The following is a 21,955-nucleotide window of genomic DNA, read 5'->3' as shown; positions in this document are numbered from 1 at the left end:
TTGTTGATCTTCTGCTTAGATGATGTGTCCATTGCTGTGAGTGGGGTGTTAAAGTCCCCTACTATTATTGTATTATTATCAATGTGTTTCTTTAACTTTTGTATTAATTGGTTTGTATATTGGCTGCTCCCAAGTTAGGTACATAAAGATTTACAATTGTTAGATCTTTTTGTTGGATAGACCCTTTTGTTATGATATAGTGTTGTTCTTCATCTCTTGTTACAGTCTTTGGTTTAAAATCTAATTTTTATGAGGGATCCCTGGGTGGCGCAGCGGTTTAGCGCCTGCCTTTGGCCCAGGGCGCGATCCTGGAGACCCGGGATCGAATCCCACGTCGGGCTCCCAGTGTATGGAGCCTGCTTCTCCCTCTGCCTATGTCTCTGCCTCTCTCTCTCTCACTGTGTGCCTATCATAAATAAATAAAACAAAAAAAATTTAAAAAAAAATCTAATTTGTATGATTTAAAGATGGCTAACCGCAGCTTTCTTTTGATGTCTGTTAGCATGATAAATGGTTCCCATCTGTCCTTCTCTGGACAAAATGACTAGAAGGAGAATTTCACAATTAAAGAAAGAACCAGAAGTAATACTCTCTACTATAGATCAAATGAAATTGGATATAAGTAAAATGTCAGAGCTAGAATTCAGAATAATGATTATAAAGTTACTAGCTAGGCTTGAAAAAAGCATAAAAGACACTAGCGAATCTCTTAGTGCAGAAATAAAATCTAAGCAGGCCGAAATTAAAACTGCTATAACTGAGATGCAGTCTAAAACGGATGATCTAACAGCTAGGGTAAATGAGGCAGAAGAGAGAATCAATGACATAGAAGACAAAATGATGGAAAGGAAGAAATCTGAGGAAAAGAGAAAAACAACTAATAGACCATGAGGAGAGGCTTCAAGAAATCAGTGATACTATAAAGTGAAACAATATTAGAATTATTGGGGTGCAGAGGAAGAAGAAAGAGAGAGAAGGACAAAAGGTATATTTGAGCAAATCATAGCTGAGAACTTCCCTAATCTGAGGAAGGAAGCAGGCATTCAAGTCCAGGAGGCACAGAGTACCCCTCCTCAAAATCAATAAAAAAAAGATCAGTACCCTGACTTATAATAGTGAGACTTGCAAATTTCAGAGATAGAAAATCCTGAAAACAGCTTGAAATAAGAGGTCCTTAATGTACAAGGTAGGAACATTAGATTGGCAGCAGACCTATCCATAGAAACCTGGCAGGCCAGAAAGGTGATATATTCAGGCTACTAAATGAAACATGCAGCCAAGAATACTTTATCTAGCAAGGCTGTCATTGAGAATGGAAGGAGAGATAAAGAGCTTCCAGGAGAAACAGAAAGTAAAAGAATTTGTGATGACTAAAGTAGCCCTGCAAGAAATATTAAAGGGGATCCTGCAAGCAAAGAGAGAGCCCAAAAGTAGTTAGACAAGAAAGAAACAGAGACAATCTACAGGAACATCAACTTCACAGATAATACAGTGGCACTAAATTCATATCTCTCCGTAGTTACTCTGAATGTGAAAGGGCAATGTTCCAATCAAAAGACACAGGGTATCAGATTGGATGAAAAAGCAAGACCCATTCATATGCTGTCTACAAGAGATTCATTTTAGACCCAAAGACACTCCAGATAATACTTTTCTTTGACTTAGTAATATACATTTGTTTCCTCTATGTCTTTTCATGGCTTGATAGCTCATTTCTTTGTGAATGAATAATATGATATTGTCTGGATATATCATGGTTTATCCATCTATCTACTGAAGGACATCTTGGTTGCTTCCAAATTTTGGCAATTAGAATAAAGCTGCTGTAAACATCCATGTGCAAATTTTTGGGTGAGGATAAGTTTTCAATTCAATTGAATTGTGATTCAATTGAATTCCTAAGTGATTACTTGGGAATGTAGTTGCTAAATTGAACAATAAAACTATGTTCAGCATTGTGAGAAACTGCCAGACTGTCTACCAAAATGGCTGTGCTTTTTTTGCATTCTAACCAACAATGAGTAACATTTCCTGTTGTTCCACATCCTTACCAACATTAGATATTGTAGCCATTCTAATAGGTGTGTATGAGTATCCCATGTAGTTTTAATTTGTAATTCCCTATGACACATGACTTTTCATATTTACTTGCCATCTGTCTATCTTCTTTGGTCAGGTGTCTGTTCAGATCTTTTTCCTCCTTTTTAAATTGGGTTGTTGTCATCAGAGAGGGAGACAAACCATAAGAGACTCTTAATCATAGGAAACAAACTGAGGGTTGCTGGAGGGGGAGGGGGTGAGGGGGTTAACTGGGTGATGGACTTAAGAAGGGTACATGATGTAATGAGCACTGGGTATTATAAGACTGATGAATCACTGACCTTTACCTCTGAAACTAACCATACATTATATATTAATTTAATTTAAATAAAAAATAAAAATAATAAATTGGGTTGTTTTTGAGGAAACTCCATACCGTTTACAGTGGCCGCAACAGTTTGCATTCCCACCTACGGTGCATGAAGGTTTTTTCCCTTCCACATCCTTGCCAACACCTGTTGTTTCTTATGTTGTTAATTTTAGCTATTCTGACTGTTATGAGGTAATATCTCATTGTGGTTTTGATTTGCATTTCTCTGCTGACTAGTGATGTTGATCTTTATAGTGAGTTTTGAAGTCAAGTAATGGTCTTTGTTCTTCAGTATCGTGTTGCTTTTCTGGTTATTTTACCTTTCCATGTAAACTTTAGAATCCACTTGTCAGCATTCACAGACTAGCTTGTTGAGATTTTGCTTGAAATTGCCTTGAATCTGTAGATTAGGTTGAGAAGAATTGACATCTTAGCAATATTGAATCTTCTAATCTGTGAACATGCAGTACTTCATTTATTTAGATCTTTGATTTCTTTCATCATTATAGTTTACAGCATATAGATGGTGTATATATTTTGTTAGATTTCATAAAAATTCATTTTTATGTAAAAGTTAATTGTATTTTGTATTTCTTAAAATATTTTTAAAATTTATTTGAGAGAGAGAGAGAGAGAACGAGCACAAGCAGGGGGAGGGACAGAGGGACAAGCAGACTCCCCGATGAGTAGGGAGCCTGACACAGGGCTTGATCCCAGGACCCTGATTTCATGACCTGAGCCTAAGGCAGACATTTAACAGAATGTGCCACTCAGGCACCCCTTGTGTATTATTTTTAATTTCAAGTACCAATTGTTCATTGCTGGAATAAAGGAAAGCAAGTGACTTTATATTAGCTTTGTATCCTGTGACCTTGCTTATTAGTTCCAGCAGTGATTTTTTTGCTTTCTTCATTTTCTTTTTTTCTTCTTTGATTAGATTCTTCTTCAATTCTTTGATTCTTCGATTCTTCTTCTTCAGTTCTTTAATTTCTCCATAGACAATCCTGTCATCTGCAAACAAATAATAGTTTTATTTATTCCTTCCCAATATATTTGTCTTTATTTCCTTTAAAAAAAATCTTATTGCTGGGCACTGGGTGGCTCAGTCAGTTAAGTGTCTGACTCCTGGTTTTGGCTCGGGTCATGCATGAGCTTGTGGTTATGAGGTCGAGTCTGGCATGGTACTCCATGCAGGCTCAGAGTCTGCTTCAGATTCTCTCTCCCTCTGCCCCTCCCCCTGCTTTTGTGTGTGTGTGTGTGTGTGTGAGTGCTCTCTCTCTCTCTCTCCCTCAAATAAGTAAGTAAAATTTCTAAAAAATGTTTTGCACTGACTATGATGTTCAGTATGATGTTGAATAAGAGTGGTGAGAGGGGATATTTCTGCCTTGTTCCCAGTCCTAGAGGGAAAGCATCCTCTTTCTCACCGTTAGCAGTATGTCTTCTGTAGATGTTCTTGATCAAATTGAGGAAGTTCCTCTCTTTTCCTTGTTTGCTGGGAGTTTCATCAGGAATGGATTTTAGATTTTGTCAAATACCTTTTCAGAATCAATTCATGCAATTATATATGGTTTTTCCTCTTTAATCTGTTGTGGTGGATTATATTAATTGATTTTCAAATGTTGGATTAATCTTGCATACTTGGAGTAAATTACATTTGATTGTGGTCTGTAATTTTTTATACATTGTAAGATTTTATATTTCTAATGTCTTGTTGAGAATTTTTTCATCTATATCTATAAGAGATACTGGTCTGTAGCTTTCTTGTCATGTTTTAATCTGGTTTTGATATTAGGGTAATACTGGCCTTTTACAAGGAGTTTTTTTTTTTTTTAAGATTTTATTTATTTATTCATGAGATACACAGAGAGAGGGAGAGAGAGGCAGAGACACAGGTAGAGGGAGAAGCAGGCTCCATGCAGGGAGCCCGACGTGGGGACTCCAGGATCACGCCCTGGGCCGAAGGCAGGTGCTAAACTGCTGAGCCACCCAGGGATCCCCTACAAGGAGTTTAAAAAGTGTTCTTTCCACTTTTGTTGTAAGAAATTGCAGAGGTACTAGTTTTTCTTGAAGTGTTTGATAGAATTTATCAGTAAGACATCTGAGACTGATGTTTTCTTTTTCAAAGGTTATTAATATGGTTTCATTTTCCTTAATAGGTTCTTTCTTGTTAATCCAATCTGACAATCTCTGCCTTTTATTTGGGGCTTTTAGACTACTTACATTTACTCTTGTTGATATGATTTGATTTAAATCTGTCATCGTCCTGTTTGTTTTCTAATTGTCCTGTTCATCTTTTTCTGCTTTTTTGGAGGTTGATTGGTTTTTATTCCATTTTATATCTTTTCCTGGCTTATGAGCTATAACTGTTACCTAGTAGTTGCTTTAGTTTGTCCAATATATATCAATATTATACTCTTTACAGATAGTATAAGAATAGTACCATTCCATTTCCCTCTTTCAGCCTGATGTTCAAACTCTTATTCTCATGTTATAAATCCCACACCACCTTATTTTTTTTGTTCAAACATTTATTATTCTTAAAAAGATTTAAATAATAAAAAAAAAATCTTTGTTTCCTGTGTAGTTAACTTTTCTTTATGTAGATCCATATTTTCACCTGGTATCATTTTCTTTCTGCCTAAAGGACTTTTTTTTTTTTTTAATTGTAGCGCAAGCTGCTGTTCTTGAGGATTTTTTTTTTTAATCTGAGAAGATATTTCATCTTGTTTTTTAAAAGTATTTTCACTGGTACAATGACTTTTAACACTAATTACCCAGAATTAAGCCATACTTCACAGGTTTTGAACATAACCCTCTACAAAATTGTCATTACTTTAGACACCCAACTGCAAGCTTGGGGTTCCCAGGCTACCCATAATTCTGACCAAATGAATGTAAATTCAAAGGTTTCCACTACTTCTTCAGGGTCAATATTTCAGTAGAATGGCTCACAGAACTCAGAAAAGTATTATACTTACAAATAGAGTTTTATTATAGCAAAAAGAGTATAAATCAGGATCAGCCCACAGAAGAGACTAATAAGATTAGATCTGGGATGGTGCCACATATGAAGCTTTTCATGCCTTCTTCCCATGATGTCTGAATCCGTCACCCTCCCAGCACACTGATATGTAGAGTATGCAGAGTAATAGCCAGGAAGCTCACCAAAGTTTTGGTGTTTATTGGGGTTTCATTATATAGGCATGATTGATGGACTCATTGAATATGTGATTAAACTCAGTTTCTAGCCCCCCTTCCATTCCCTGAAGCTCAGACTGATATCAAATGGCTTAGAGCACCAACCCTGCCACCATATGGTTGGTCTTTCTGGACTGGCCAGCCACCATCCTGAGTCACATTTGCATAAACTATCAGACCCCACCATGAATAACAAAGACACTCCTGTCACTTGGGAAATTCCAAAGATTTAGGCTCATTCCCAGGAACTGAGGACAAAAGCCACCAAATTCTTTTTTACACAATAGCTGGGTATAGGATTCTGGGTTAGTGGGTTTGTTTTTCTTTTCATAATTCAAAGATATCACTCTGTTGTATTCTTACATTGTTTTCAATAAGAAATATGCTAAAATCTTTATCTTTGTTCCTCTGTATATAACATGTCTTTCTTGCCCACCACCCAACTGGTTTTAATACTTTTCTTTTTATCATGAGTTTTGAGCAATTTGATTATAATGGGTGTAGTTTTCTTCCTCTTGCTCATGCTGGAGATTCTTGGGTATTATTTCTTCATCTGTGTTTTCTGTATCCCTCACTCTCTTCTAAGGATTATTAGACTTCTTGAAGTCTTTAGCTTAATGATGCCCTGATGATGGTGGTGGTGAAGATGATGATGATGATTATTTGCCTTTTTTTTTCCCCTCTTAGTGTTATTTTTCACATATGTATGTTCTTTGAACCCCTAGCATTGCTGTTAGCACCTGGAAGATTTTTGTGTTCTACCCCAGAACCAGCACCACACCTGGTCCTTGGAAGGGCAGTAATTGTGTGTAGGATACTCACGTTCAGGAATATCTTTGAGGCTTTAGCTGAGCAGTTTGGGGAACCAACAAAGGGTATCTGGCTTTACATTCAAGAATCAAACTGAGGGTATTTGTTAATTTTTGAGATGACATCATTTTTTAAAAAGGCTTTGAATAATTCTGAGGAGGCCTGATACTTATTAAATCCTGGCTAAGGAAACAATTACTGCAGATATTTTTTCTCATATCCTGATGCCTGTGCTAGCCAGGAGATAGGAATAAATCATAAGAGATAGTCCTAGTCATAGAGCAAGGGAAACCCAGAGTTGGTACTAGATTGAGAACAGACCTACTGCATAAGGCTGTTCACCTCATTGAGGCTCCCAGTCAAAGGGATAAATGGAAGCTGAAAATACCTCCTTATAATTAGTTTTCTCATAAAGAATACCTTTGTTTATTTATTAATTATTATTTTTTAAGGTTTTTATTTTGAGTAATCTTTATGCCCAGTGTGGGGCCAGAACCCACAACCCCAAGGTTGAGAGTCCCACTCTCCACTGACTGAACCAGCCAGGTGCCCTGAGAGTGCCTTTAATAACTGATACAAAAGTGCTTTGTAGGGAAGTAAGGACAGAAGTGGGGAGGCAGACAGAGATTGGCAGCGTGGTCAGCACATCATGGAGTGTGGTACTTACTTTGAGACACATTGGTAGAGACACATTGACAGCTTCTGCCATCAGAAGCTTCTGAATACTAACCCTCCTGGAAGTTAGGCCAGAGAAATATGGCAGTCTTAGGTCCAAGAACTATTGTGACTAGTGCAAAGGTAAGCATGGTTTTGTTCGAACCTTCTGTGCTGTATGTTAGCAAGTTACAGGGAACATGTGAAAACTAATAAGGGAATGGAGGTAATTCCTATACCATGATGAGGTTGCACATGCTTTGCCTACTGAGGGGCCTGGTGTTTGGTCTCTTTTAAGGAATGCTGCTATCCTGAGTCCCCACCAGAGAACTTAAGTTTCTCTTAAGCATGCATATTTCTGGGTTAGCCTTGGATGCAGTGTACAGAGATATATGTCCAAGAGGCTTTTAGACCAGGAAGGAGTCTTATTGCCTTTCAAGAAATGTTGAAGCATCTGCATCAACAAGCATCTCATTGAATGAGTTCTTCAAGACTTTGGAAAGTTGGGTTAACTTGCTTAAGCAGAATTGAGCCTGAGGTATCCTTAGGAGGGCAGGAAATTGGCCAGTTGCTGCTATAACTAGAATGGATGTCTGAGAGACAGATGGTTATAGGCAACTTGGAAACAAGGGAGAAACCTCTGGGCTACCAAACTTTTACGAAGAGGGAATTGTTAAACTGTTGGTGGGCCTGAATATATAACCACTTGAGTGCTAATTGCCAGTGCTAGGGGGAGATTTCTTCCTGAAGGTTGCCTCAGTCCTCCCAGAAACAGACTTCACAGAGGGTTTCTTTCCCTTTCCCCACCCACAGGTAACAGTCCTTTGGATAGCCCCCGGAATTTCTCTCCAAGTGCACCTGCTCACTTTTCCTTTGTTCCTGCCCGTAGGTAAGTTGATAGAAAACCTCCTCTATGACAAATGTGTGTGGCAGTTCTTTGAAGGGCAAGAAGTGGGTTTATTTTTATGATCACAAGTCCCTGGTTTCCTAGGGTACGTTCCAGAACATTATACTCTTGACCAAGAGCTATCCTAGGATAATCAGTGAGAAAATGGCCTCTCTTCCCAGGGGGACCCAAGGTATTAACCTTTCTCAGCTAATTCTGAGGAGCTGGAGGTGGCCTCATTTGCTTCTTTCCCAGGGGAATAAGAAACTACAGAGTCTTCACTTATCCTCTCATGAATCCGGAAAATATTTGGTGTATTTCAGGGCCATACTTATATTCTTCCTTGCATCTCACCCCTCTGGAAGTGATATAAACTTATCCCTGGAACATTTTAGCAGTCCTGACAGCTCAGTCCATTGCCAGGGCCTCTTGAGACGTTCTGAGCTAACTGAGATGAATTCATCCAAACTACATACCAAGGCTCCACAGAAAATGATTTTACTTTTTAAAATGTTTTCTAAAATTCTTTCTTGGCAGAGTTCATGTTCTTTGACTTTATTTTTTATTCTTAAAAGTATTCTTGATTAGAGCCAGTCTTTGGCATTAAGTCCTCCAGACAAATCATGGCTCCAGATTTGGAACCTTTAGTTCCAAATCCACCTTTAGTGGACACAAAATGATTTGGAACCTTTAGTTCCAAATCCACCTTTAGTGGACACAAAATGATTTGGAACCTTTAGTTCCAAATCCACCTTTAGTGGACACAAAATGATCAATGCAGCTTGATGCCAAAGCAGTTTCTGTACTTAAATTCCTTTTTTAAAAGAGATAACAGAAAAAGAGCACATTCTTTGAAACAGCATTAACTCACTCTTCAAATGACAACCCAGAAAAAATATACCCCCTTCCTCTCCATGATTCTATATAGCTGAAAAGGATGTGAACATGGACTGGTTGGGAGTTGTTGGATAGCTGACTTGAGTGCCCCTTGTGATTCATTCAAAACAAATGTCATCTAAGTTTGTTCCATGGACAGATCTGTCCCACCCTGTGTAACTTACAGTTAACCAAGGATCCAGGTAGGACTATGCTGGATTGACATATTTGTCTTTCTAGCCTAGCTGGAAAGTCTTTCTTATCCTAGATTTCCTGTCTCATGTATGAAATGTAGCCTCATATGTCTATGCTGGGACAGCAAGGTCTGTGACCAATCTATAAATGGCATTGAGTCATTTCCCATTCATTCAGTAAATGTTTACTGAGCACCCAGTATGCCTTGGTACTGTGCCGGGTAACTAGTGATATAATCGTAACAATATAGCCATAATTCTTTTAAAAAACATAGCTCCTACTTTCTTGAGACAGTAGACTTAGTAGAGTCTGTGCACCCCCTTTGTAAGGAAGGCTGTTTTCTCAGATCTTAACTTAGTTAACTCATTCTTTTATTTCTCATCTTAAGTGTCAACTTCTCAGAGAGGCCTTTCCTAACTATGTAACATAAAGGGTCCCACTCCTGATTTTCCTCAAATCATCTAGTTTTATTTTCAAACTAATACTTTTCAATATCTGATATTTTTTTATTTGCTTATTTTCTATCTTCCCTCAACCAGAATAAAGGTACCTTTAATAGAGATCCCTTAATATATTGAAAGCTGTGTCTCCTGGTGTATAAAAAGCACTTACTCAGTGCTTTTTGGTTGAATGAGTGATGGGAAAGAATAATGAACAAGCAAACATTCATAGTTATAAACTGTTATAAATACCATGAAGTGAAAGAACATGATGCTGCATGAAAGCATAGGAAGGGAATGGAGCTGGAGGATCTGTCTATACAGGGTGGTCATGTAAGGCCTCTCTGAAGGAGATTGAATTTTAAGCTAAGAACTGGAGGATAAGATTGAGCCTGCCATGTTGAAAGGGAGGACATGGGTATAGACCATTGTAGGCAGAAGGAATAGCATTTTCCTTTGGTGCTCTTGTGTCTACCTCATTATCTGGGCTTTAGGAGTAGGATCAACTAAGGAATTTTGGGACCTGGTATTACCATGAGATTCAAACAGGCCTACCTAGGTGACATGAAGTTTGAGTCATGTACATGGAACTCTGGGCTGTCCTCTTAAAAGGACATAGTAGAAAAAGCAGCTAGGTGTTTGTAGGGGTGGGGAAGAAGACTTCAGCCCTGCCAAACAGGGTACTCAGGAATTGTTTGCTAGGTTACTGAGGTCAGGCTTGAACCTTATAGGATCATATGGGTTTGGAATATCATGAAACACAGATTTAATGAAATGCTAAGGATAGATCCATTAATCCTTCAAACTTCCACACATTCCTAAACAGAAAGTTTGTTCCTGTTGCACTTGACCAAATGCCAGGGTTTAAACAGATTAGTCTCTCTGGTTCCATTTGATTCTCACAATTATATGTCTTTTCACTGCAGCCATGGCCACAGAGCAGACAGGTAATAGTGGACATGATGGGGAGAAGGGCTGGGAAACTGCTATGCATGGCCAGACAGTATGGTTTATGGTATTGTGCTTGGTGAGAACTGGTTGTAATGAGTCTTCTCTGACTGTGGGTATGAACATTTGGCTTTTTAAATCTAGCAAAGAGGCCATAAGGGAACCCCCTGCTGGAACCAGGGCTCAGAGCTCATATACTTAAAGGCAGGAATTGCTGAATGGTTCCAGGTTTCTGAGCCAAGGGACAGGTCACCCTCATTCCCACAAATTTCCTCACTCACTCAGTGAGATAACCAGGCAGAGGAAATGGAGGCATCCTATACTGGCATTTCTGTCCGATTGTGGTAGCCTTTGCTCTTCAGATTACAGAAAAATGGTTAACCTGCAGTTGGTTTCCATTTCTTTTTAAAAGGAGGAAAGATGATCTGTGAAAAAGTCTATTTGACAATGGTTTGGGAAACTCCTTCCTGAGTTAGACTAGTACTCTCTTTGCTGAGCTCTATTTTCCCAGAATTGACTTGCTTTCTTATATAGAGCTCCCAAGACCAAACAAAAGAGGTCAGAGAGAACATCATGTTTGAGCAGCCTCCTGGACATTTCTTTGCCTCAGAGACTAGGTTCCAGCAGGGCTAACTGCCTGGGTGGCATGACGTTTGAATCAGCTGCATGTGACATAGAACCTTGGGCTGTCCTCTTGCAGAGTATATAGTAGGAAAACCTGCTCGGTATTGGTGGGGGTGGGGAGGAGTGCTTCGAAGGGGAAAGCCCTGGCAAGATTGAGTCCCCTTTCTTCTCCTTCCTCTCCCCGCCTCTCCTCACCTCCCTTAACTGTGAAGCCTTGGACTACATCACCCAAATCCCTGGGACTAGTGTTTTCTCTGAAGATTGAGGGTATTTAAATTTTAAAGGTCCTCCATTGCTAATGTTCTAAGGTTCTGTGGTCACAGCAAAGAAATTTTCTCCTATACTCCCATGCTTCACAAGAAAAAACACTTGTGTTACAGCACATCCCTTAGTCCAGGAAAGAATCATCTATCCATGTAATAAAAGCTTCAAACCAGATACTTGCTTGAGCTTTCTCCTCCATAGCAAAACAAATAACTGGTTCTCTGTGATGAGAACTTTGAGATGCATCGTCTCCAGAGGAGCGGGAAACCTGCTCCAAAATGTTATATACAGCTAAGGATATACCACCTCGGTCTTTTTTCATGAGGTTACTGGCACTTCTTACAAACATTCTCAATGACTGGTTTTATGGGTCCTAATGGATCTTAGGTAACTTTTGACTGGTTGCCAATGATTGATTCACACTCCGGCCCAGATGGCGGTCCAGTTCTTCCTCGTCTATCCAGTGGCCTGGGAAAGACCAAGAGCCTTTCACATGGAGTCTTCAAAAAAGGGAAAAGCTGCATTTCAGTGGCATTTCTGTGTTTGTGGTGGTGCCTTTAGCTGGAGTCCTCTGTCATTACTTCTCTAAAAGTGAATATGTTGAAAAAATAAGTAAAAGCGAATATATTGAGACTATGAAGATTTTTTTTTTTTTAATTTCAGAACCACAGTATTCTTATGTCGAAGTCATGGACTCCTTTTTTAGTTAGAGATGTTTGTCTTTACAGTGGAAAACACATGACCATAGGCTCCATGTAGGAGAGAGATGTGAGAGCATGTACTAGACCAAGCAATACTGTCTAGAGATAAGGAAGAGCCTACCAGTGAACCAACTGCCCAAAACAGTGCTGATGGAAAGACAGGCAGGTCCAGGGCTCAGGGTGGGGTCCTGTAGAAACTGCCTAATATTCTTAATCTTACATAGGACTGATGGACGGCGCTGGTCTTTGGCCTCTTTGCCTTCTTCAGGCTATGGAACCAACACTCCTAGCTCTACTGTCTCAGTAAGTAGCCAAATCCGTGGCTCTGCCTCCTTCACTCCGAGGAATTACTTTCCTCCAGATTATTGCTGCCTATCCCTACAGTGTTGCAAAGTGGTTCTCAATTTTTCCTCCAAAGCCAAACTCAAAAAGGTTACTTGGGATGAGGCTGAGTGGGGCAGTGGTGACCCTTAACAGCTATAGCCAGATCCAAACAACTTTGGAAAGAACTAACCAGAATGTTCTCTGGGCATCAGTTTTTCTAAGTGGAATCAGAGGAGGGCTTGAGGATAGACTTTTGCTTTGCCAGACACGGGGGATCCTAAGTATGTTTCACCTATTTCCCCCACTTATTTCTAGAACTGAAGCCAAGAGCAGTTGGTGTGTCCCAAAGGCCTGATGGACCCTCTTTCTCTTCTTTCACCTTTTCCTTTTAAAAAAAGATGGGAAGGATGATTGTTATTTGATATTCAAGTCTGATGTGTATCAGCAAAAAACCTGGGCTTGTCTCTAAGGCTTCTAGTTATATTTTTTAGAGACAGTTTTAGCCTAAAACACAACAGATGTCTTAAATAATGCTATGCACAATTGACCGTAAAATGAGTCTTTCTCATTGAACAAGTTTTAACTGAAGCCAGGTTGACATGGTTGGCAAACTTTTTCTGTAAAGAGCCAAATAGTAAGTACTGTAGGCTTTGCAGGCTGGGTTGGGCAGCAGGCTGAGTGGCCCATTCCCTATGTCCTCCACCGTTCTTCAGGTCTTCTCAGGGCAGCTTGTTGACATTTGTGACTCCCAAGCAGGTAGAAGGAGTATCATTTCCTCCCTTGACCTAGATATAGCTCATAAATTAATCCAAAGATCTCATTGGTCTTTTAGCAGCAGTTAAGTGTCGATCTTTTCCTGATAAATACCTCTTTCCCCATAATCCTTTACCCAGACAGGTAACTTTTTAGATCTAAGGCAAGAGTCATGTATATGTGTATTATGTGTATACATACATACATACATACATATGATATATATATCTGACCAATAAGTTTTTTGTTTTTTCTGACCAATAAGTTTTAATAGACTCAACCGATGGCTACTGCTTATTTTATTGGAATACTTTAAAATACCAATTTTACTTCCTGTTAGTGGCAGTTGGGTGAAGATACTTTTTGCAGCCTCTATACAAACCATTTCCAAAAATGTGGCCAAGACAGAGCCTTGTGGAGGCCTCCCATTAACTGTTTCCGGCTTCATGTATTATAGCATTCCATGGCAGAAGCCTTTGCTGTTTGCCCCACCCCCCAAAAAAATTCTGATTTTTCACTTGGTATTGAGACTCACTTGTGGCAACAGAGTTTTCTTAGTGTGGTGCTGCAGCTTTGACTCTAAATGGATTTAGATCTTTAAACCCCAGGTTCCTCATCAGCTGATGAACAGAAACTAAGCCAATGATGTTAGATTTGCCCGCTCTCTTAGCCAGTCTTGTCAAGAAAGGAGGATATCACCGATTCTGGTGCTGTATAGGGCTGTCACAGCGGTCGCTGTGTCTATGGGGTGCCTGCAGTGGCATGGCTCACTTCCTCAGGTGGTCTGTTGTGGTTGGCAGTGGGCTCTTGTCTGGAAACTCAGTCATTGGGCCATGTTAGGAATTCTTCATTGTTTTCAGGTCAGGTCTAATCTTTGGGTTCCAGATCTAAAAGTAATTTTCTTCCTTGCTGGATTTTCTTGCCTACTCGTGTCCCTGGAGTCTGGTCACAGCCTTCATAACCTCAGCCCTGCCAGTTGTCCTGTGGGTAACAGCCGAAAGGAAGCATTAATGAGTTCTCCCAACATTTGTAGGCTGGGTATACCTGGAGCATTTCCTAAGCCAGGAAGCATGATTTATTAATTTCTTGCCATCCTGACTAGCTAAAAGCTTCACTGAGGGCAAAGCATCCATGCAGAAGAATCTGCTCTTTACCACCGAAAGAAGTTCCCTAGGTAGTTATGGAGCTCTCACACTTTGTGAATGTCTGGGTCCAACTGCCTGCAAGACTCATGAAGGCTCCTAGTATCTTGGCTTCCTCAGGACTGAAGGCTCTGAGGGAGTAGTGGGGGTAATCATGCCCAGTGGAGGCTAAAAGGAGCAAGGCAGAGAAGGCCTGCTTTGGGTTACCTGTGGGTTTACACTGACTGGAAAGTCCTGTCTGTTCCTGGACTTGCCTCAGACGTGTCTGTAATGCTGCTTGTTAATGTTTTTCCCTCTAGTCATCATGTTCCTCACAGGAGAAGCTGCACCAGTTGCCCTTCCAGCCTACAGCCGATGAGCTGCACTTTTTGACGAAGCATTTCAGCACAGAGAGTGTACCAGATGAGGAGGGACGGCAGTCCCCAGCCATGCGGCCGCGCTCTCGCAGCCTCAGGTGAGGACTGCTCTCTGCCTGCAACCCTAGGATCTGTGGAGCTCAGCTTGTTTGCACAGCATAGGAATAGGCAGATTTTCTATAAAGCGCAAGAGAGTAAATAATTTAGGCTTTGTACGCCATACAGTGTCTGTGACAACTACTTAACTCTGAATTCCTTCAATTAGCTCTTTCCTTTGGCATTAGCTGGTAAAACTATGCCAGAATTCCAGGTTGAAGAAGAGGATGGAAATTAAAATGGGCATGGCTTTAATGACGTGAGTTCAGCTTTCCAGAGCCCCTGGGAAATAATTAATTGGCTAATATGTTCGAGGTAGGAGCACAGAGGAGCAGGGCCTCCCAGGAAGAATGCCCTCAGATAATGTTTCTACTCTGAATATCAGGAAGTGAGCTGAGCCAGACCACAAGGACTGGTTCAAGTTCAGAGACTGATGCAGATGATCACTGGGACTGTTGTGCAGAGGATCAAAAACACAAATTTGAGTTTTTGTGGGGTGTGGATCCCAGTGCCCTTCTTTGTCTCACTCAGAGGAATACCTGAATCTTGGTGCTCTCTGAATCCACAGGGTAAAGGGTTCGTTTGAGGCCATTTGAGACTGAGAGGGATATAGTATCTCAGGAAGTCCCTGCTATATTACTCTTAAAATACTTGGTAATGTGTATTGATACAGCAGGCAGACCGTGGCCCATTCCAGGGAGGAAAGGCAGAGCAGGACAATTCTGAACCTAGCTCAGCTAGGGTAACACGTCAGGGGCACCAAACTGGCCAGGATCCAAATACCGATTTATTTGTGTGACTCAAACTTTGAAATCCTTTAAGAAGATGTAACTACATATGGGCCAAAGAGGAATATTACCCAGGCTAATAACTCACTGCAGGCTGGATTGGCCTCATTTATCCCCCAGGTCAGAGCCTAAGTTAGCCTCCTTGGCTGCAGCTTATTTGGAAAAGGATATAGGTTTATACAGTTTTCCTTTTTTTGTTTGTTTTTGTTTTGTTTTTTTTTTTTGGTGGTGGTTTTATTTGATTTGATTCCTAGAACCCCATGCTGGGGTATGCTCAACTCCACTGGCCAAAGCAAAGAAAGCCCAGAGAGCCCTGTTCTGGGGAGGTCATCCTAGGAAAGCCACCTAGGAGTAGACTCAGGAGTGGTTTCCTCCTTTTAGGCCTTTTCAGGCCCTGGCAGAGGTCTTTGTGAAAACCAGGCTTCTTACAGGAAGGTAGCCTAGTTCCAGATGGCACTATTTTGAGTCAAACAAGGTGTCCTGGGAACTTCAGGAAAAAGGAAGACTCCAGAACTCAGCATGCATTAAGGTGTGTGGGTGTACTGCAGACAGTGGGAGGGCAAGGACTCTGGGAATGGTTATCTTTCTTCTTGAGAGATCCATGGCACTAAAATAACACAATTTTTTCTTTCTTATTTAGTCCTGGACGGTCCCCAGTTTCCTTTGACAGTGAAATAATAATGATGAATCATGTATACAAAGAAAGATTCCCCAAGGTAAGAATCCTGAGGATGGCTGCACCTGTGGGGAGACTGAGGGTGAGGGGATGGAGTGCTCTCTCCAGAGGTAGTTAAGAAGAGCAGGAAGGCACCAGGAGGAGAAGGGTATAAGCACAAGGCTTTCAGACTGCTAGAGATGAGGCAGGTAGCAGGGACTATGAGTTTGGGGCTCATATTTACAGGGCCTCTATTTCTCTACTCCCTGGAGTGGTGTCTAGAAGGAAATGTTAGAAAGGTATTCCTCCATGTGTCGGTGGGGAAGGAAAGAACTGGGCACCTTGTTTCTAACCATGCACATCAAGTCCACAAGTCAGGGTCCTTGCAGAACAGGATTGGCTAGCAGAAAGCATGTTTATTCTATGCAGATTTCTGAAGCAGTGCCTCATTACCAGGTCCGGAGAGTACACAGACCAGTATGCTGGCTGGAGGAAGCAGGAAGGTGGGAGCCAGAGTTTTCAAGCAGGAGAATGCTGAGGAAAGCAGATTACTCTGCTGAGATAGCTGGGAAGTAGTCTTTGCAGCTCTGCAGTTTGGCTAGAAACTGTTGTGTATGTGGAACCTGGGTGCTTGTTTTGCATTTGAATTTCTTTTTGAACATGACATGCCTGTACACTCTGACTCTCGCCTTCTTGTGACGGGCCCTGTTTTTGCAGAACATAGCCAGCTCTGTCAGAACCAGGGAACTGGCACAGACTCCCTGTCCATGACAGCAAGGAGCATGGGGCTCTCAAGCCTCTTGTCTTCATCCTCTATCCAGACTTCCCTGGGTCTACCTATTCATCTGAGTCCAGAGGCTGCAGTGTGCAGTGGTTCCCTGCTCTTCTGAGAGTGTCCTTTTTCGAGACTCCAGTATAGTCTCCTGGACACGCATAGGTGGCTTAGGGAGATGGTATGAAGCTCTGTGCTTTTCCTCTTGACACACATAGTGAAGCCTAGCAGTAAGGAAGGACATACATTCTAGAACCAGACTGAATGGGTTCAAATCTACTTCTACCATTTACTCACTATATGACCCTAGACAGATTATTTAACTCATCTGTAAATTGGGATAATAAGAGTATCTATCTCATAGAAAGTTTGTGAAGATTAATGAATATTAAACTTTTCTAACTGTGCCCAGGACATAGTAATCACTCAGTAAGTGTGAGCTGTGATTTCTCTGCTGCCCTGGGCCCCATGGTCTATGTTTTCTGGTCTTGGAGAAGGCTTTAGAGAGGAGGAGTGAGGAACAGGGGCAGAATGGACAGCTAGGGAAGCATTTTGTTATGCTAAATCCTTTATAAGGAAGTTTAGGAATAGGGGGTGGAGTTAAAGGAGTCAGGGACCCTAAGTTTGTCTGGTCCTTTGAATACAGCTAGATAGCTTCCAGTCATTCTGAGTACCTGTGAAAATCAGAGGTCTGAGAAAAGAAATGCTGCAACTCTGCAAGTAAAAAAAGTGAACACTTTTTGGAAGGTAGGAGGTATAGAGACTTGGATCTTGGGTGAGATACCTCAGGATATGATGGAGGGAGGGGAGCCTCCTTAAGGAGGGTACCAGTAAGTATTAAAAGCAGTAGAGTGAAAAATTCGAACTTTTAGGGGCGCCCGAGTGGCTCAGTGGTTGAGCGTCTGCCTTCGGCTCTGGTCGTGATAGAGTCCTGCATGGGGGTCCCCACAGGGAACCTTCTTCTCCTTCTGCCTATGTCTCTGCCTCTCTGTGTATCTCATGAATAAATAAATAAATAAAATCATTAACAAAAAAATTAGAATTTTTAGAAGTCTGCTATGGTGGCAAGTGTCCCAGGGTTAAAGGTGCTTGGGTGGCAAAGTGAGGCAGAAACCCAGGCTCCTCAGCATGGTCTCAGGATCCTCAGGATCATGAGAAGAACAGGGGTGCCTGAGTGCGGCAGAGTTCCTAGGCACAAGAGTGGGGAAAATGGCTGAAAACAGCAGGTCTAGGTGCTGCCTTTCTGCTCTATGTTGCCATAAACTGTGAATCACTGTACGGTCATGTGACCACTTTTCTGGCAGGGGTCCAGCAAAAGGCAAAAGCATGGGGCGACCCCTTCCCTCCCCTGGGAGAAAGAGCATGGGTCCGCACCAGAGGTATCCATAAAATTTGGAGTTTTGAAACTCAGTCATGTGCCCGAGATAAAAACACTCAGGCACAGGCCAGGTGAACACAGAGTTTTGACGGAACCCTGCGAGACAAGAGTGAAGGACTGCTTTTCTGTGTGGGCTCACTGAAGCGGAGGTATGAACTTTCAGCTCCAGGGCTAGAGCAGTGTGCCACCATTTTCATCGCTCCTGTCAGTGCTGAAAGCCTTCAGGAAGCAAAGTAGTACCACATAGAAGAATCTAGAGCTACTTACACTGAGCCCTGCCTCCCTGTGCACTGGAGGTGAATTTCCACTAGGGCAAGTACACCTGAGAATCAGTGCAATGGGCCCCTCCCCCAGAAGACTAGTATGAACAACTGGCTCACACTAAATTTACTGGTCATAGAGGGCTACAAAGCTCTTGGGGAAAACAATAAATAGCATCCATTGTTTTTTTATTCTTTAGTCTTTCAGTATTTTTTTTTCAGTTATTATTTTTCAATTCTTTTTAAATTTTTATTTTTATATATACACTATATATATTTTTTGTTTCCTTTTAGTGTTTCTTATTTTATTTTGTATGTGTGTGTGTGTGTGTGTGTGTGTGTGTGTGTTGTGTGTGTATATATATGTTTTTCCTTTTTTCTTAAATTTTGGGAACTAGTTTCTTGTAACAACAGACCAAAACACACCCCAGATCTAATTTTTAAATTTGTTTTGTTCCTTGTTTGTTTTTTCTGTTTGTTTTTTCTGTTATCATTATTGTTATTTTTTCTCTTTTACTCTTTTCTGATGAAAATGATGAAATGGAGAAATTCACCCCGAAAGAAAGAAGGTAGTATTCACTGCCAGAGATTTAATCAAAACAGGTATAAGTAAGATGTCTGAACTAGAATTTAAAACAATGATTATAAAGATACTAGCTGGGCTTGAAAAAAGCATAGAAGACGCTATAGAATCCCTTACTGTAGAAATAAAATAGCTAAAATCTATTCGGGCCAAAATTAAAAATGCTAGTATCAAGATGCAGTCCCAAATGGAGGCTATAAAAATGAGAATGAGTGAGGCAGAACAGCATGTCAGTGATAGAGAAGATAAAATGATGGAAAATAAGGAAGCTGAAAAGAAAAGAGAAAGAAAATGACTGAATCACAAAGGGAGACTCAGAGAACTCAGCAAGTCCATGAAGCAGAATAATATCCAGATATTAAGGGTCCCAGAAGATGAGGGGTGGGAGAGAGGGGCAGAAGGTTTATTTGAACAAATTATAGCTGAGAACTTCCTACTCTGGGGAAGGAAACAGGCATTCAAGTCCAGGAGGCACAGAGAACCACCCTCAAAATCAGTTAAAGGTAGGTCAACACTTTGACATATAATAGTGAAATTTTGCAAATTTCAAAAATGAAGAGAAAATCCTGAAAGCAGCTCAAGATAAGAGGTCCTTAACCTACAAGGGTAGACATATAAGGCTGGCAGCAGACCTATCCACAGAGACCTGGCAGATCAGAAAGAACTGCCTTGATATATCCAGCATGGTAAGTGGGGAAAATATGCAGCCAAGAATACTTTATCCAGTAAGGCTGTCATTCAGACTAGAAGAGATGAATAGCTTCCAGGACAATAAAAAACTAAAGGAATGTGTGAACACTAAATCAGCCCTGCAAGAAATATTAAAGTTGATCCTATAAGCAAAGAGAGCACAAAAATAACAATAGACCAGAAGGGAATAGAAACAATTTATAGGAGCATTGACTTTACAGGTAATACAATGACACTAAATTCATCTTTCAGTAACTACTCTGAATGTAAATGGACTAAATGCTCCAATCAAAATACATAAGATACCAGAATGGACTAAAAAACAAGATCCAGGATCCCTGGGTGGCCCAGCGGTTTAGTGCCTGCCTTTGGCCCAGGGCCTGATCCTGGAGTCCCGGGATCGAATCCCATATCAGGCTCCTACATGGAGCCTGCTTCTCCCTCTGCCTGTGTCTCTGCCCCCCACCCCCCATGAATAAATAAGTAAAACATCTTTAAAATAAATAAAAAATAAATAAAAAACGAGATCCATTGATATGCTGCTTAGAAGAGATTCATTTTAGACCCAAGACATCTCCAGATTGAAAGTAAGGGGGTGGAGAACCATTTATCATGCCAGTGACATCAAAGAAAAGCCAGTGTAGCCATTTCATATCAGACAGATTAGATTTTAAACCAAAGACTGTGACAAGATGAAAAAGAGCACTATAGCATAACAAAAGGGTCTATCCAACAAGAAGATCTAACAATTGTAAATCTTTACGTACCTAACTTGGGAGCAGCCAATATACAAACCAATTAGTACCAAAATTAAAGAAACACATTGGTAATAATACAATAATAGTAGGGGACTTTAACACCCCACTCAGGGCAATGGATACATCATCTAAGCCAAAGATCAACAAGGAAACAAGGGCTTTGAATGACACCCTGTACCAAATAGACTTCATGGATATGTTCAGAGCATTTCACCCTAAAGCAGCAGAATACACATTCTTCTTGAGTGCACATGGAACATTCTCCAGAATACATCACATCGTGAATCAACCAGTATAAAAAGACTGAGGTTATACCATGCATATTTTTAGACCACAATGCTTTGCAACTTGAACTCAATCACATGAGGAAACTTGAAAGGAACTCGAATATTTCGAGGTTAAAGAGCATCCCACTAAAGAATGAATGGGTCAACCAGGAAATTAAAGAAGTTTTGAAAATGCATGGAAACAAATGAAAATGAAAACAACTGTTCAGGGGATCCCTGGGTGGCTCAGCGGTTTGGCGCCTGCCTTTGGCCCAGGGCGTAATCCTAGAGTCCCAGGATCGAGTCCCACGTTGGGCTCTCTGCATGGAGCCTGCTTCTCTCTCTCTCTCTCTCTCTCTCTCTCTCTCTCTCTCTCTCTCTCTGTCTATCATGAGTGAATAAATAAAATCTTTAAAAAAGAAAAAAAGAAAAAAAAAAAGAAAACAACTGTTCAAAACCTTTGGGATGCAGCAAAGGCAGTCCTAAGAGGGAAGTAAATAGAAATACAAGCCTTTCTCAAGAAATTAGAAAAGTTTCAAATGCACAAGCTAACCTTATACCTAAAGGAGCTGGAAAAAGAACAGCAAATAAAGCCTAAATCCAGCAGAAGATAAATAATAAAGATTAGAGCAGAAATCAATGAAGTAAAAACCAAAACAACCAGAACAGATTAACGAAACTAGGAGCTGGTTCTCTGAAAGAGTTAATAAATAAACCTCTAGCCAGGTTTATCAAAAAGAAAAGAAGGACTCAAATTCATGAATGAAAGAGGAGAGATCACAACCAACACCAAAGAAGTACAAGCAATTAGAATACGATGAGCAATTTAATGCCAACAAATTAGGCAGTCTGGAAGAAATGGATGCATTCCTAGAAATATAAACTACCAAAACTGAAACAGGAAGAAATAGAAAACCTGAACAGACCCACAACCAGCGAGGAAATTGAAATGGTCATCAAAAATCTCCCAATAAACAAGAGTTCAGGGCCAGATAGTCTCCCAGTGGAATTTTACCAAACATTTAAAGCAGAATTAATGTTTATTGTCCTGAAACTATTTCAAAAAATAGAAATGGAAAGGGGTGCCTGGTGGCTCAATTAATTAAGCATTTGCCTTTGGGTCAAGTC

General features: G+C 40.6%; 1 protein-coding gene across 5 annotated transcripts in view; it reads left to right on the top strand.

The window, feature by feature from the left end:
• The window catches only part of MAST2 (microtubule associated serine/threonine kinase 2), a 221,383-nt gene that overhangs the window by 173,631 nt on the left and 25,797 nt on the right, over positions 1 to 21,955 (top strand). For 3 of the 5 annotated variants that reach the window (XM_055341905.1, XM_055341904.1, XM_055341908.1), the window contains 5 exons: positions 7,886 to 7,961; positions 10,396 to 10,416; positions 12,231 to 12,309; positions 14,525 to 14,679; positions 16,106 to 16,181. In XM_055341905.1, the coding sequence (XP_055197880.1) occupies positions 7,886 to 7,961; positions 10,396 to 10,416; positions 12,231 to 12,309; positions 14,525 to 14,679; positions 16,106 to 16,181 (407 nt within the window). The remainder of the gene's footprint in view (positions 1 to 7,885; positions 7,962 to 10,395; positions 10,417 to 12,230; positions 12,310 to 14,524; positions 14,680 to 16,105; positions 16,182 to 21,955) is intronic. The other 2 variants (XM_055341907.1, XM_055341906.1) reach the window with 1 other exon arrangement.

This window comes from Nyctereutes procyonoides, unplaced genomic scaffold (genome assembly GCF_905146905.1).
Source record: "Nyctereutes procyonoides isolate TBG_1078 unplaced genomic scaffold, NYPRO_anot_genome, whole genome shotgun sequence".
Lineage (NCBI taxonomy): Eukaryota > Metazoa > Chordata > Mammalia > Carnivora > Canidae > Nyctereutes > Nyctereutes procyonoides.
Note: the sequence above shows the minus strand (reverse complement) of the source record. Positions and strands in the feature narration are given on the sequence as shown.